This window comes from Musa acuminata, chromosome BXJ1-9 (genome assembly GCF_036884655.1).
Source record: "Musa acuminata AAA Group cultivar baxijiao chromosome BXJ1-9, Cavendish_Baxijiao_AAA, whole genome shotgun sequence".
Taxonomy (NCBI): Eukaryota; Viridiplantae; Streptophyta; class Magnoliopsida; order Zingiberales; family Musaceae; genus Musa; species Musa acuminata.
Genome location: NC_088335.1, coordinates 45,325,888 through 45,341,916, shown reverse-complemented (window position 1 = coordinate 45,341,916; position 16,029 = coordinate 45,325,888). Strand labels below are relative to the sequence as shown.

General features: G+C 38.9%; 1 protein-coding gene and 1 long non-coding RNA gene across 2 annotated transcripts; one reads left to right on the top strand and one right to left on the bottom strand.

Moving 5' to 3' along the window:
- The first annotated feature begins 471 nt into the window (after positions 1–471).
- Positions 472–5,160, top strand: LOC103998918 (uncharacterized). Its single transcript, XR_672756.3, has 3 exons — positions 472–757; positions 1,719–1,935; positions 2,869–5,160. It is a non-coding gene; the product is annotated as an uncharacterized LOC103998918 (long non-coding RNA).
- A 669-nt stretch (positions 5,161–5,829) lies between these two features.
- On the bottom strand, positions 5,830–7,116 carry LOC135593769 (protein IRX15-LIKE-like). Its single transcript, XM_065084031.1, has one exon. It carries the CDS (start codon positions 6,999–7,001, stop codon positions 6,015–6,017), a length of 987 nt encoding a protein of 328 aa, XP_064940103.1. The 5' UTR covers positions 7,002–7,116; the 3' UTR covers positions 5,830–6,014.
- Between the last annotated feature and the right edge of the window lie 8,913 nt (positions 7,117–16,029).

The window sequence follows — 16,029 nt, the reverse complement described above, 5'->3', positions numbered from 1 at the left end:
GACACTCATCGCAAAGGCCCGACCGACCTCGACAACCAGCTCAACCGACCTAAGACACCCGATATCGACCCGTGAACCAAACCATACTGACTCATCAGCCATGATACATATGTTCACCAACAACAAGAATGTTAAGTTTATAAAACAATTCAGGTTTTGTTTTCACTTTCAATGTAGGAATAAATGGACATCAACTTCATTGTTGTTTTATTGCCATTAAGATCAGTCATATGATTGCCAATTAGCTAAGAGTTCTATAGTTAATATTTTATGGAAAGAGTATAAGCTGAGTAATTTGTATGAATTTTTGTGATAGAGAATATTTATTTTGATGTAATACATATTTATACCAAAATCATATTATTTGCCTGAATTAATCTTGAGATTTTTCTGGATGCAAGACCTGTTCACGGGCCGGGCTAAATGTCCGAGATGGAAGCCCGGCTCGAAATAGCCCAGACTCCACCCGACCCGTTCCAGGTGCAGGCGAGGCCCCTGCGGAGCATCGACCTTGCCCGGGCCCCAGACTCCGTCTTCTTTCCGGCATCGGAAAGTTCGGCATCGTGCCCACAATCTCGTCCAGAGCCTCGCCTCCCTGTTCTTCGCCTGCGCCACACTTCTCCGCCCCGTCATCCTGTCCAAGGGCCCGTCGGCTCAAGTGGTAGCAATACGCCTGTCGGAAACATCGGGAAAAGCCCATCTTCGCCGTAATCGTTGGATCACATCTCGAAAACTTTGCGTTCGGTTATATTTCTTGGTATTCTTTGACCATATTGTCGGTGAAATAAATTTAATGTTATTTGCCTCTTATGGAGCTCGATCCATTGAGACACACGATTCATGACTCTTTGATGGAGAATCAACAAGATAATATTTAGCACATTCGATAAACATGATAAATTTCTATAGCAAACTTCTGGAGGTCGAGCCTGTTTTGCATTTTACATATTTGCCTTAATTCCTGGTTCTGACTTCCGTGTCAAGAATGAAATCAGTATCTAATGTTTGTGGTATGAAGTGACTAGGAACTAAATTTCTAAATTGCAGATATTTTGCATCATTGTCTGCTGGATTTAGGTTTTACTATGTCAAACATAATTGTGGTATTCCTTAACTTTTTCAAGCTGGCTATGTATCCTCACACACTCCCCCCCTCTTTTTCTCTTTTTTAATTTCAAGGCTATTATAATATCATGTGTTAATCTTTCTACTTCATTATAAAAACTGTGGAGACCAGTTTGCTTTGTGCTGTACAGTCTCATCATCATTTTCTAATTTATTGCCCCATTTTATACAGTTGTCTCAAAGAATCGTACAAATTGTCAGCATTCCACATTGAGATCTTAGTACAGAAACAAGTTGAGAGTTGATCCTAGCAAGGAGCATAGCTTCAGGAGTTAAGAAATAGCTGAGCTTCATTGTTCACTAGTTGATAGCTGTTAAGTTATCGGCAAGCTGAACTGTTCCATGGATATCTTTTGTCAATCTTCCTCACAATTCTAAACATTTATTATACACGTAAAAAATTCCTTTATCTAACATATACATCTTAGAGTCATGGTGAAATAAATAGTTGCAGTGTATTTATGCTCAAAAATATATGAATGATGTAACAATGCAAATATATCATGTGATAATCCGGTGGTGACCTGTGGATGGTTTATCCTTTATATAGATCTTGAGAAGTGGCATTTTCTGATTCAGCCGTTTTTGTGCAGGTGAAGGATGTAATGAAGGAGCTTTCTTTGTGCAAGGAGGGAGACATGATCATACATTAGCTGACAGAGTTGGCTAGCAAAGAATAACTATGTCTGCTTGTTGTTGATGAGAGTTCCCATTTACTTGGGATCTCTACAGATACAATATCTCTGGCACATAATCAATGCCAGTGAGTGCAGCTATCTTCACCCTCACAGTTTGTGAGATGTGCAACAGGTATCCAATTGTTCTTTCTGAGTAGAATTTGTTGGAATAAGTTCTCAATGCAATTTACTGCTAGAGGGGTCTATATTCTCAAATGCCTTTTTTGCACACTTAAAATACTTTTAGGATTTCTTTCACTTTCTGTTTGTAGAAGTGGTTGATCACTGCCTTTTCTTCAGTCCATTCCAATAAGCGACCGATAACACATAATGTGGTCTTCAGATTCTTTCTTTCTTTTTTTCTTTTCAGAATTGTCACTTCTTTTAGTTGCAGACTCTTAGAAAAAATGTTACAATGCTGTTGTTTTTATGTCACATTGTTCTTTTTTAATTTCAATATGCAATAGAAAACTGGATTCTAGATATATTTGCATAGAGGTGAATGGTTTATATAGATTGGTTTATATAAACTGGTTTATGGTGTTTTAGTTCTAGTTTTATGGATTCTTGGAGCCAAGAATTAATTGGTTCTTTAGGTCCATGACTACAATAGGTTCAAGCCTTTGTATCCTAGATTACTATATGGATCGGGCTCATGGGAGTAAGTCTATCTTGACTCAGCAGTCCAAGGCCTTACAACCAAAATCCACCCTTCCCCTCGCCAGCAGGCGAATAACTGATGGTTTAATTTACACTGGTCAGTTGGCTTGGGCTGATAGGTCTAGGTCAGGATTGATAGGCCCAGTCCTGCTGATTGTCTAGTTATGCATTATAAACCAGTGTCAAGTGGTTTTGTCCATATATTAGCAGTACTTACCTCAAAATTAGATCAACTTAAGGCCATATAATCTCTAAGAAATTAGGTCAGAAGTTAGTTATTATCTCTAGATGCCTATACAGAAACTACAATTTGAAGTCTACATGTTTTTTTGCTCTGTACTGGAAAGTGCCAACTATTTTGATTTGAGCTTTTGTCAAACAAGTTATGACACTGGATGTGATGCAGATGGAATTACCCCTGTCAGCAGTGCAATTCTTACCTGTCATCAATGACCACAACATTTTGTTGATATCATCACCTTGCATGGAGTGGTTTCAGCAGGTTTGTGAACTTAACCTTAACCTTAACCTTAGCAGGTTTGTCATCAATGACCCTAAACCTTTTGTTCTTTAACATCCATTAATATCTTCTATGGTGTTGATGTATCTCAGCTTGCCCAGCAGTAGCAAAGGGGTGTATGGACAATATTTACTTCTTTTTTTTTTTCTTTTCTTTCAAAGCAATTTGTTTCACTATCTTTGCTGATGTAATATGGATCTACAAAGGCATTTATTACACTGTAATTTGCACATGCCATGCATGTAAAAATGAATGACTTTTGTGTTTACAAAAGAATAGAGCACATCAAAGAGGTTATGTAATATAAATACATGATAACTGCCTAACTTTTGATTATCTGTGAATATTTAAATATACTGGGCAGAAGGAAAATGGCATAGCATTTTAAAATCCATTAATTGTTTACTATCCACACAGTATATTTAAATGTACTGTGTGGATCATTCTCATTTCTTTTCTGTTTCTTTCTTTTTTAATATATATCTATTTCAAAGTAGGAACTAATTAATAAGAGAAAGAATACCCTCACCATGTAAAATCTTTTTCGGTTCAGGAGGATAGCATATATGAAACGTGGGAAATACATGAGCTAAACTGTTGTATAGAGTGTATACTGGAATCAAGATTCAGCCTAGGCTTTAATCTCTATGTTGGTATCTATATTGGCTTTTTGTTTATAGGACATATATGCATTAGCACATGCATCATGCCATAACACAAAGGACTTTAGATTTGTCGTGTCGAAATGAGTAGGAACAAGATTTGGTCAAATTCTAGTGGTCCACCTAGGATCTGAATCCAATAATCTTTTGGATTCAAACTGATGATATATGACCAATATTTGGATCAAATCATAGTTGGTTATCAGACTCATCCCTTTTGTAAATCTAGATCCACAACAAATCAAATAAATATTAATGTATCTTAAGTGAAAACATGCTGAAAAATTGGTTTGGATTTTGGAATATTATTTCCCATTGTCATCCCTAGAAATGAGGATCAAACTGTTGAGGATGCAAATAAAAGTCAGCTTCAGAGAGCCTACAGGTGGGAGTATAGGAGATAGCTTGGGGGTTGGGGCACTTAGTCATATAAGTTGGACCAACTCCATCCAGTGACTTGGGTTCAAAGGTCTTTTCCATCTTCAGGAAAGGACAGCCACTTGAGGTGATTGCACCAAGAATAAAGAAGAAAATGAAAGGAAGAAATAATTAAAGTCAATCTGTGGTTGCACTTTATATTTTATTATTCATTATAGTGGAAGGTAGGCCAGCTTGCTCAAGTTATTGGTGGAAGCTTAGATCAACAATTGGGAACGCTTTATAAATTTTTTATGCAATTGCCTCTGCCCAGATTTAAGGGAGTGCACATTGACGTTAAGATTCCAGTAAGAAAGGAAATTTCTGGCCCATATTCATAACTTGAATCCTTAAATATTTCATTGTTATTTAGCCACAATATTTTTTACATTTGCTCATGCTTTTTTAAGTTTATGCTTGTTCTTACTTGCTATGTGTAAAGGTCTTGTTCTTAGACTAACCATCCCTTTCTTTATTTTGCAAGTTTACCCTTTGCACAGTAGCTAGGGTTGTTAGTTTCCAGTAATAATATGAACTTTACTCTAAATGAGGGTTGCAACACAAACTTCAAATATTTAGGGGCAGATAATGAAAGAAAAACCATCTCAAGTTTTAGAAGTGTGGATTCCCTTATCTGTAACTGTGTTTCTTTTTAAAATTTTAAATCAAATTGATACTTCATTATATATTATCTTCTTTGGTCTTTGTTCTTTTCTGTATTTGGAGTAAGAAATTATTTCCTTCCCAACAAATGTGAGGTTCTTGGGGTAATTTAGGAACTAATGAATGGAGATTCCTGCATGAATAGGTTTTTAAGACTGATAAACTTCCAATACAAATTCAGGTTTAAAATGAAATAAGAACTTTCCTTAACCAAAAAGCAATGTTTGCCAGATTGCTGAACTAAACTGCTACGAAAAAAAAGATCATTGAGGTGAAATAAAACACAATATTATCATATGACTTCTGAGAGCACAAAGAAGGCACACACCACTATGTTTTTAATAAATATTGTCAGGATATCATTCCGACACAATCATTCACTTCAAAAATCTTGAGCAGCATCACATATTTGTATACATCACATTTTTTGGTGTTTTGCAAGGCATGTGGCAGGTATGATTTCTGCATCAAAGGTTTAAGGTGCTGTCAGATTCTGGTAAGAGACATTGACAACTTACCTACTTGGATTCAGCCCCTGCCCTCTTTAAATCAAACAAGCAATGGGCAAAAGTTCTGATTCTGAGTTTGATGTGAATATAAAATTTTAGCAGATCATGGAAAGCATACCATATCTACTGACATTGTAAATGCTTGAAGGAACAGATCAGGTGTCACATTAATGAACTGTTAGAGCCACAGGTACCCAGAATTCTGAGCAAGTTCTTCAGAGAGGGAACTGGAGACATCATCTGAAACTGTCATCACCCATCATAACGTGTGTTCCTTTATATTAATGCCTATCATTACAAAAATGTAAGCATTCTTTCTTATATAACATTGAAACAATGTCAATACCAAATCAAAGTATTTGGTTTGCATCCGCATACAATTTATGTTGTCTCAAAGTTGTTTTTGGTCTTGTTTACAGCTGTAATCAAAAAGGAAAAGCGAAGAGAAGTTTATGGAGAGATCACCTATCAGCCAATTGCCACGTGGTGGGCCCCACGTCCGCACGTGGTCAAATGAGATCTATAAGCTTCTCTCAAGCAGCAACTGGTCAAAATAAAGATTCTAGCAGAAACGACCAAGTCAACGTCGATCTCGATCAGAGAATTCATGCTCTCATATTATCATATCATGCGATGATGTAACCTAATAAACATTACCGGCTACGAAACTACAGAGAAGGGTGACGGAAACGACGACTGTAATATGTTGTGATGTGTGTTATGTTTCTTGTTCTTATCGTGATAGTTGACCTGATCATGGCGGTGAAGGGGAGAAGTCAAACTACGACGTGGCTATTGCGTCGCCGGCCGTGGAGGTCCGGTTGGAGCAGAACTCGTCGGCGGGGCCGGCGCGGATGAGGAAGTGGGCGAGGTGGTGGGTGGCGGCGACGAGGTTCTCCGGGCAGAGGAACTCCGCGCTGCACACCCTCTCCGCCTCCCGGTCGTGGTCGTGGACGAGCACGTCGGCGTGGCCCCGGCCGCGAGACCTGGCCATGACGGCGGCCGTGAAGATGGCCGACATCCGGCCCGGCGTCGCCGGCGTGTGCCCCTTGGGCCCGTCCACCAGGATGACGTCCCAGGCCACGTCGTAAAGCTGGTTGGGGAGGTCGTTGATGGCGAGGCGGCAGTCAGAGAAGAGCAGGTTCTGCACCGGCCGGCACTCCCCGCGGCGCTGCCGACGCGCGGCGGCCAGGAGGTCTGGCATCTCCCGAACCTTGGTGGTGTAAGCCACGTCGTAGGCTTCCAGCCCCGGGTTGCGCCCCTCGACGCGGGCGACGTAGTACTCGTTCTCGTCCAGGAAGACGGTCCGCCCGCCGTGGTTGAGCGCACGCCACAGCGGCGTCTCGTGCCCGATCCCGAACACGAGCAGGTTACACGGCGCCCGCCGTCGTAGCACGCCCGCGACCGCCCGGAGGTCCTCCTCCCTCATCTTCCCCGTGGAGTTGGAGGACACGGCGTAGTTGACGAGGGCATCGAACACAGGAGCCGGCAGCGGCGATGGCTTCCCGTAAGAGGCCGACCCAGCGGACGCAACAGCAGCGGTGGAGGAGGAGGAAGCCGAGGGGAGGTCACTTGGATCTCTCGCGGTGGTGGTGCTGAGAAGGGTGAGGAGCGAGGCGAAGGTGAAGAAGGAAAGGAGAGCGATGAGCCAAATACGATGGTGGTGGAAGACCGAGATGGAGATGGATGTGTTGACCCCATTGCCACCTTGCTTGTGGTTGGATGATGGCTGCAGAAGGATTAATCTGGTGCTGTTGACTCCTTTCATCTTGAAGTGCAGTGAAAGAAGAGAAGTTTGTTCAACTTAATACTGCCATAAGTCCTTTCTGATCGAGAGAATTGGGAGAAGAGGGATAGCAGGAGGAGGAGGAAGAAGAAGAAGAGGAAGAGGAGAGTGGAGAATGAGTCTAATATATTCAGCCCAACTTTGTTCTGTTCATTCCCCATTTATTATTATCATAAATGGAGAGAGATGAGGAGTTGCTGCTGTTGTTGGAATGTGGAGTGCGACCAGCTATTTTGATTGTGTTGGCTTGAGATATTAGTCTCATTCTTTATATCTAAAACATTGATCTGACAAAACTTTTATGTCCAAAATATTGGTTTGATGATTTGAGGATATTAGTAAAATCATTGATTATTGATAGTAAAATTGTAAGATCAAATCCTGGATCTTTCTAAGCAAAGTTGTTCTTGGTTGATAAGATTTGTGTGTTTCAAGGAGTCTCCATCCAGATTATAGATGCATATAGTTTCACAGAACAACACCCTTCTGGAGCTGCCAAAAATAAATAATTGATTGACTAATAAAAAAAAGAGATTTATGGGGTTCTAAAGAATCTTTACAACTAGCAGACTTGCTCACAAGTAACATAATGATGCCATTTAAATGTAACACAGATGGTTTTGCTTGAACAATTTCTTAGCAGTCCAATTGGGAGAGCCATCAATCATGTGCAAAGGTGAATATGGATTATTTTATTACTAGATGATGTGATTATGTGTTCTTCTTTTACAAGCATGCACAGATGCAACAGTGGTTGGTTCATTTCATTGTTTCTTTTTTATCTGAATAGGCAGACAACTATCTCCTCAAATCTTCCTTCCTATCTTGCCTTTGATTTCCTTGCTAAAATTTATGCCCAATAATCCCTACAAATCAATTGGTTGTCATATTAATATATTATATATATATTCTCTAACATTTTGGAGCAATCATGGTATTGCAAGAATCACTTATTCAACATGTCCAGCATAACCAGTAGGGATCACAAGTTCTTATTTCAACTACATGTGTTACAAAAAAACAGAATTGACTTAATATGGTCAGTATAAAAGTTTTTATGTTCAATTACATAAATTGAGATGGTTGCAGTCTATCATAATTTAATTATCATTCGATATATAATCATCATGTAATATTTGAATGGAGACGACAAAGATCACCCTCCACGTATCTACCCACGTGGCTAAGAATACAAAATAGATGATTCTGGGCTACCCTTCCTTTTATCATTTACCTAGACAAGAGACCAAAAAGAGGAAGAGCGGTTAGATATTATCTTTCTACATAATATTTCATTTATACCCCTTTATAACACTAGGTATAAAAACTCATCTTCAATACAAGAAAAAAAGGGTTATCTTTTTTGACCACTCATGTCTACACTAATATATATCAGATTACTTGCTTGAGCGTCGAAGAGACTAGGTGAAAAACTTTTATTGACCTCAGTTTCGTGCAAGTGGCACCTCAGTAGTTCAACATTTATACCTCAGATGTACCTCAGATAACCCTGCATATATAGATCCGAACTATGTCGGACTAACCAAGACGTCAATGATTTCTTTCCTCAACATTTTTAGTGCTAGAAAGAGGGTTCGGTGTCGCAGGAACGCCCACTTGTCAACCCTCTCAATGAATACTCAACGATAAGAATTTATCCTCGACCCATAGCATTTTCACCTAAGGAGAGAAATAGTCATCCTTTCCACACATGAACATACCTACATCAGTGTAAACATCGATGCAATACTAGCATATATTGAATGACCCAAGTCTCTTACCCCCAAGGATAACTTTGAGCCACGTGCTTATCTCTATTGAAGTATTCTTGAATCTCACCAAATAAGTATAGACACTAATAGACATAATACATGTTATTACTTCACTTTTGCCCTAGTTAATATAATAGGCGATGCCACCAGCTAGTCATTCACTTGCTTAACTACCATCAACATCAGCACCCATCGAGGTTCCCCCACTCGATGTGGTGTCGACATCCCAAGAGTACTTGAGACTTATCAAATCATCAGTCGAGGGAGCACTTCGGTCCTCAACCATAGAATTCAGTAGACCACACCATTACTCTACCTTAGTTGAATCCAAGACCTAGCTGACGGATTCGATAGAGAATTTCTTGTATATCCAACTATAATAGATGGATCGATGTTTGGAAGAGAAACGAGGGAAGTTCTAATAATCCAACGGAGAAGAGGTAGTCAACTCTACCTTAGGTCAGTCGCTATTCAATAAGAAAATCTACGAAGAACTATTTTCAGTAAACTTTTGCCTCCCATCATTGGAGGCATTCAATGGGAATGCTGACTTGATGGAGCATATTACAGTTTTTCATACCTAAATGTCATATGACACTTTGGATACCTAAATGTCATATATCATACATTCCAAACCATATTAAGAGGCCTATCATAAAAATAATATGCTTACCTAAAGCCACTTTTCATTAGTCCTTTTGTTCAACCAGTGAAGGAGTTCGAATTTCACTTCCTCGGAAATGTGTGCTCAAGGCCATCAATAGCAACACTTCTCTAACTTAGCAAGGGGAGAAAGAAATGCTTACATACTTCGTTACTTGGTTCACTAATGAAATTTGAGGCGTGATAGATGTCCATCAATTACTTATAATATAGACCATTATAATGGAGCTGAGACCCTCTCACCTATTTTGGTCATTGATTGAGAGACCACTAGTGATGGTATTAGAGGTATTTTAAAGGGTCAATCAATACATTACTGTTAAAGGCAATAGTCTTGGGTAAGCTTGAGGAATCACACAAGAGGTTGAAGTATGAGCAACCATAATCCATCTTGACCCCAAGGTCACCATAGTGAAGGAGAACTGAAGGACCTGAATTACCTCGACCAAGGTCCGAGCTAATCCCCATGAATATAACTAGAAATGAAGTTTTTCTATAGATAAAAGAGAAGCGGCTCTTAAAAACCCTAACCCAATAAAAACTTTGTTGGTTAAAAGAGATAGATCCAAAACTATTGGTTTCATTGAGATTATAGTCATGACACAAAGAATTGTTGTAACTTGAAAGAGTAGATTGAAGAACTCATATGTCAAGGACACCTCAGGCAGTTTGTCCGAAAACACCAGGAGCCATCATGTTAATCTCAAGGGCTAGTGGAGAGATAAATTAATATCATCATTGGTGGACCCATCTCGAGAGAAGACAACTCCTCTAGTCATAAAGATTATTCTTGAGCTACCATTGAAAAACACCCGAGAATGAAGGACAACCTAGATATAATCTTCAAGGAGAAAGAGATGAAGTATCTTAACTCGAACCATGATAATGCTTTGATAGTTTAAGTATGATCAATGCTTAAGTAAAGAGAGTCATGATTGATACAAATAACTCTATCAATATTCTTTATTTTGATTCTTTCTAAAAACTCAGGTTTTTGATTAACGACCTTACCCATATAATTTCACTGATGGGGTTCGCTAGTGGCTCTATCTCTCATCTCGAGACCATGGACCTACACATCATATTCGGGGATGAGCTTTGCTCTAAAATAATACTGGATAAATTCATGATGGTGGATATTTTCTCAGCATATAATGCAATCATAGGTAGACCCATACTAAACATACAAAGGGTGATGGTGTTGACCTAACACATGATGATGAAGTTCCCAATAAGAATCGATATCGGAGAGCTAAGAAGCAACCCAAGAGAGTCATGCTAGTGCTACTTGACAACAATCTCCATATTGAAAAAGGCTTGATCTGAGATGCTATTTATGGACCCTCAAGACTTTGCTAAGTCTATCCCACATCTTGAATCGATGGAGTCACTAATTGAAGCACCCCTATATAAGGCCTAACTCTATCGAGTTATCAAGGTTGGGACGACACTTCTCAAAGAGAGATGAGTGCAACTCATCAACTTTTTTTCTGAAGAACGCTAAAGTGTTTTCTTAATCACCAAAAGACATACCGGGAATTGACCTCAATATAACTCAATCTCACCTGAACATTTCTCTCGAGGTATGACCAATGAAGCAAAGGCATCGTAAGTTTGATCTTGACCATCAACAGGCAATTGGTGATGAGATAGATAAGTGAGTAAGATTTATTATTGAGGTGCAGTAACCCCAATGGCTCACTAATATTTTATTCGTTAAAATGTCTAATGAAAATTAGAGGATATGTATTGACTATACCGATCTCAATAGGTGCGACCGAAGGATAACTATCTCCTTCCTCGAATTGATTAGTTGGTTGATGCTATCTTGGTTATGAGCGTCTCACCTTATGGATGCAATCTCAAGTATAACCAAATCAAAATGGTACCAAAGGATCGAGAACACACTTCCTTTATTACTAACTGAGGCATATATTGCTACTGAGTTATGTCATTCAGGTTAAAAAAAATATTGGGACGATATACCAAATGATGGTGAATGAAAAATTCAAACATTAAATCGGGAGAAATATTCAAGCATATGTAGATGATATGATAGTAAAGAGCAGGACGATTAATTCACATTTGGAAGATTTAGTCGAGACATTTTAAGTTATAAAAAAGTTTAACATTTGTCTCAATTCAACCAAATGTGCTTTCAAAATCAACTCGGGAAATATCCTCGAATTATTATGCACCAGAGAAAAATACATGTAAACCTCGAATGTTTGAGTTATATTAGAGATATGCCCACCTTGCTTTTAGAAATTAAAGAATCCAAAGGGCTTCCTATGAACCAAAGAGTGTCATGAGACTTTTGAAATGTTGAAGGACTACCTCATCTAATTGTCATAACTCATCTCTACCTTAGGTGAAATTATAAGTCTCTACCTCACTACCATTGACCTAGCTATAACTCGACATTAGTATGGGATGACTCAAGAATTTAGAAGCTATCTACTATATCGGTTGCATTCTAAGTGGATTCGAGGAATGATACCCCACTATCGAGAGACTTGCATTTGCACTAGTATTGGCGGTAAGGAAGCTCTGTCCCTATTTTCAAATGCATGATGTATAGATGATCGCCAAATAACCACTCATGTAGGTTCTTTCTTGGTTTGATATCTTGGATCAACTATTGAGATGATCAGCAGAGTTGGATGAGTTTGACATTCAATATGTTCTGAGAACTATCATAAAAGCTAAAGCGTTGGTGGACTTTATTTCAGAACTAACTCTTTCTTCACCCGAGGTCAACAAGCACACCACACTCGTATGGACGCTATTTGTGGATAGCTTTGCCACCTCGAATGGAGGCAATGGATTTATCCTAAAAGGCCCAAACAAACAAGTGTATGAGCAAGCTCTCCAGTTTATATTCAAAATCTTCAACAATGAAGTCGAGTATGAGGCACATCTCTTAGGGCTTCGGCTTGCCCGAGAGCTTCAAAGTCTAGGGCCTGATGGTGTTCAACGACTCACAGCTGGTTACGAACCAAGTGAAAGAGAATAATGAAGCTCAAGATGCAACCATGATAAAGTATCTTATCAAGGTATAGAAATTAACCCATAGTTTTTTCAGCTTAATTGTTATGGGTCCCCCCACGAAGAGAATGCTCAGGCTAATGTACTTGCTAGATTGGCATTGACCTAGACCCCAAAGGATGGCTAGTTGTTGATCGAGACATTACCAACCTAAACCATTGAGAAGCATGACATTGCTACAGTTTGGGGAGAGTTAAGCTGGATGGACGAGATCCTGCACTATAAAAATACAAAACGCTCCCAACAGAACCCGCATCAACCTAAAGAGTCAAGAATTATCAAGCATGTTATTACATAATTAATTATCCCTCCAGATCTGTAGGAGAGGATGAAGGAGGTCAAGCGTTCTCCTCTTTAGCGATGATCCACACAGTATAACTGCGATAATGCTCCTTGAATCGCTGTCAAATTCTTTACACTTGCTATCTGAGAAGGGGAGAGGAGAATATGAGGTGGCAACCAAGAAACTTCTAGCCTATGAGTGTTTGATTCTCTCTTATTTATAGAGGCCCCATATCAACTTAACCATAATAAATCATACCATATTGGGTATTGGATCTTTATCCAATTATCTAAGCCTCTTAGATTAGTGGGTCTTTGCCTAATAATATCTTATTAGCTCTTATTGGATATCATCCAAGGTATTCAATAATTCAGGGGCTTATTGGATATCCAATAAGATAGGGGCTCCAGCGAATATCTCATATCCGAATCTCTGCTCGTTGCAATACTTACCATATATGTGTGATCCTCTAGGCCCAATATCGAGCTGGTCGTAAGTCATACCTATCAGAACTCTTTCTAGCTCAGTGAATTATTATCTCCATAATAATTCACTCGACTCATCGACTATAGACATATTAGGCCACTACGCCACAGTCCCTAGATGATACAAGAGAATCCAATAATTTGGACCTATTTATCCTTAGTTACCGTGTACCTATAGTCTCTCAACCATCTAATATCCCAAAGACCATATACCAAGCATGGTGCTGTCAGACCCATACGGTTTCTCCTCGAGTCTCACTCTAATCGAATTTTCTTGGATAACTCTTTCTCTTTCCATCCGAATGACCTTGGCCAAGGATTTGTTTGAGCAAGAACACACAGGATATTCCTATTATGATATCGAGAGTGGATGATCTTCTATCGACACTTAACAGCTCTCGTAAGGTTGGCTGTCACGCCCAATAATCGACTATACTAGATTTGAAACTTCTAAACTTATAAGTCTAGTATCAAAGAGTAGAGTACTCATATAAGACATCCTTGGTGTCTCAAGTCTAAGGACCAGATACATTATTAGGACTACATAATTGTTGTCTGACAATAAAGCATCATCAACCATTCAATATTCTGTGAGCGGATCAATTACTGAATTCATTCTCCAATAAGCACCTGCATTGCATTCTTAGTATCCCCACATGAGCAACTATGAGATTAGTTACATCCATTATATGAATGGGTATACTGAACGCTAGTCTGTTTGATTATCTCGATATCTTTCTCGAGTAACCTATGACCGAGATTATTTAGGATCTGTGTTTAAAGGTGAATTAGTTTCATTATCGTGATCTCATCCCGATCCGATTCCCATTGTATAGAACCATGGACATCACAATATGTGTATATATATATATATAATAAGTAATATAAAGTGATAAAATATCAAATAATATAATAAACAAAAAGAGTATATGTCATGTCACACGTGTCATCACTCACATGATTGGTTTACAAAACACCTATGACTAGCACAGACAAGACTAATGTGCATCTCGGGATGACTCTGAATTTCCTTCATTAAACGATCCGCACTTCAAAAGAACCATGGGTCAATCACCACGATCCAGTAAAACCTTAGGAGTCCACTTATCACCCCAATTTCACGCTCAAATGCACACACACGATCCGTTTGGGCTTCTGGATGATTACGTGCTTTCGAGACAAAACCAAACCATGTTGACTCTCTGGTTAATGACACCAAGGCCACAGTAACCAAGATATCAATGACTTTTTCTCTTAATAGATCAGATCTTATTTACATATGTCCCAATTCTAGATTTACTATTTTTGTTATTAATGTGTTAGAGTTGTCCAAACTGAAACTGAACCATCATTACATCAATTGAAGAATTTCCAATCTTGGTATACTTTTTCTAGTTCATGCTAAAAAATCAAAAATGCAAATTTTTATCCATGTATCTGGCACTCTGATTTCCCCCAACTTCCCCACTCTTCTAGTTAGGTACAACCACAGTCTTCCATTTCAGCATCAAAATTGGTATATACAAAATTTCTCATAGTGAATTTGTTCTTCAATACTTCTATGGATCCAGATTTCAGGTTAGGACATCAAGGTTGCAGCACTTGCAGCATTGACTCATGAGACAGAGCCTTAAAGAATGTTTTATCTAGTGGTTTGATAGAGTTGGATCATGACACAAGCTAACTGTTCATCATCTTGTGAGGTTCCTGACTCATGTAAGGCAAAGAATGTCTTCACATAGACAAAAGGCTGTCAGTGTCATGAATGGCAAATGGTGGAGGACAATATACCTCGCTCGAGACCTGAAACTTTATTCTTATGCAAACACAGTAGACCACTCATTGTGGGGACGAATGGGCCTGCAGTAATCAATCTTGTCACATACCAAACACTAAAAACTGAGAACAGAGTTTAGCAACATAACCATTCAGTGTTCGAAAAGATACCTCCATGGAATGAGACAGGTGAGTTTAACAGTTGCATGAAGACAATTTGGAGTTGTCTGTCAATCATCCAGGATGTCTCCATCATGATCATGATTGATAACAACTCAATGTGTTATGCATGGCCATGGATAAAAGTCTTCATATCATCCAATCATCCAGGAAGACAATTAACATGAAGATTGTTAGTTAGATAGTTCATATGAGGACATATTCCAAGTAATTTCCATGAAGATTGGTAGTTAGATAGTTCATATGAGGACATTTTTCGAGCAAAAGCACTTAAAAATCAGCAGCAAAGTCAAATGTCAAGTATACCTGTGATTCTTTTCAAGAGAACAGTGGAATCAGGTCATAATCAGATCAGTCGGAGGTCCTAACGATAGAAGGATCTCATGATCATGACGTGGGAACTGCAATGGAAACAATCACCAGCTTAGTCTTCTCCTGTGAATGAAACTGAAGGTTGAATGATCTGGCAAAACAGCATGCACAACATGTCAAACTTAGTTCAGTCACTGCCTGTTGGGACAACACAATCAAGAATGCTGAGAGTAACAGAAAAAGAAAAATACTGATAGCAGACTTCTTACCTCAATAATTATGTACTTTCTGAGTATATTGAATCATGTTCTTGTACCTCATTACCCGGAAAAATCCATTAGGTCAAAATCTTGATCCAAGCTCTAATTCCACTTTCAGCTGAAACTTCAAGCTGCATAGAGAATTACAACAAAAAAAGGGTAGATTTGCAATTACACAACTAATACATCTTATATTGACAATCATGTGACAATCCATTCCCTAAAAAATTT

Excerpts from the sequence above, each read along its gene's own strand:
- LOC135593769 (XM_065084031.1), bottom strand. The coding sequence starts at position 7,001 with ATGAAAGGAGTCAACAGCACCAGATTAATCCTTCTGCAGCCATCATCC.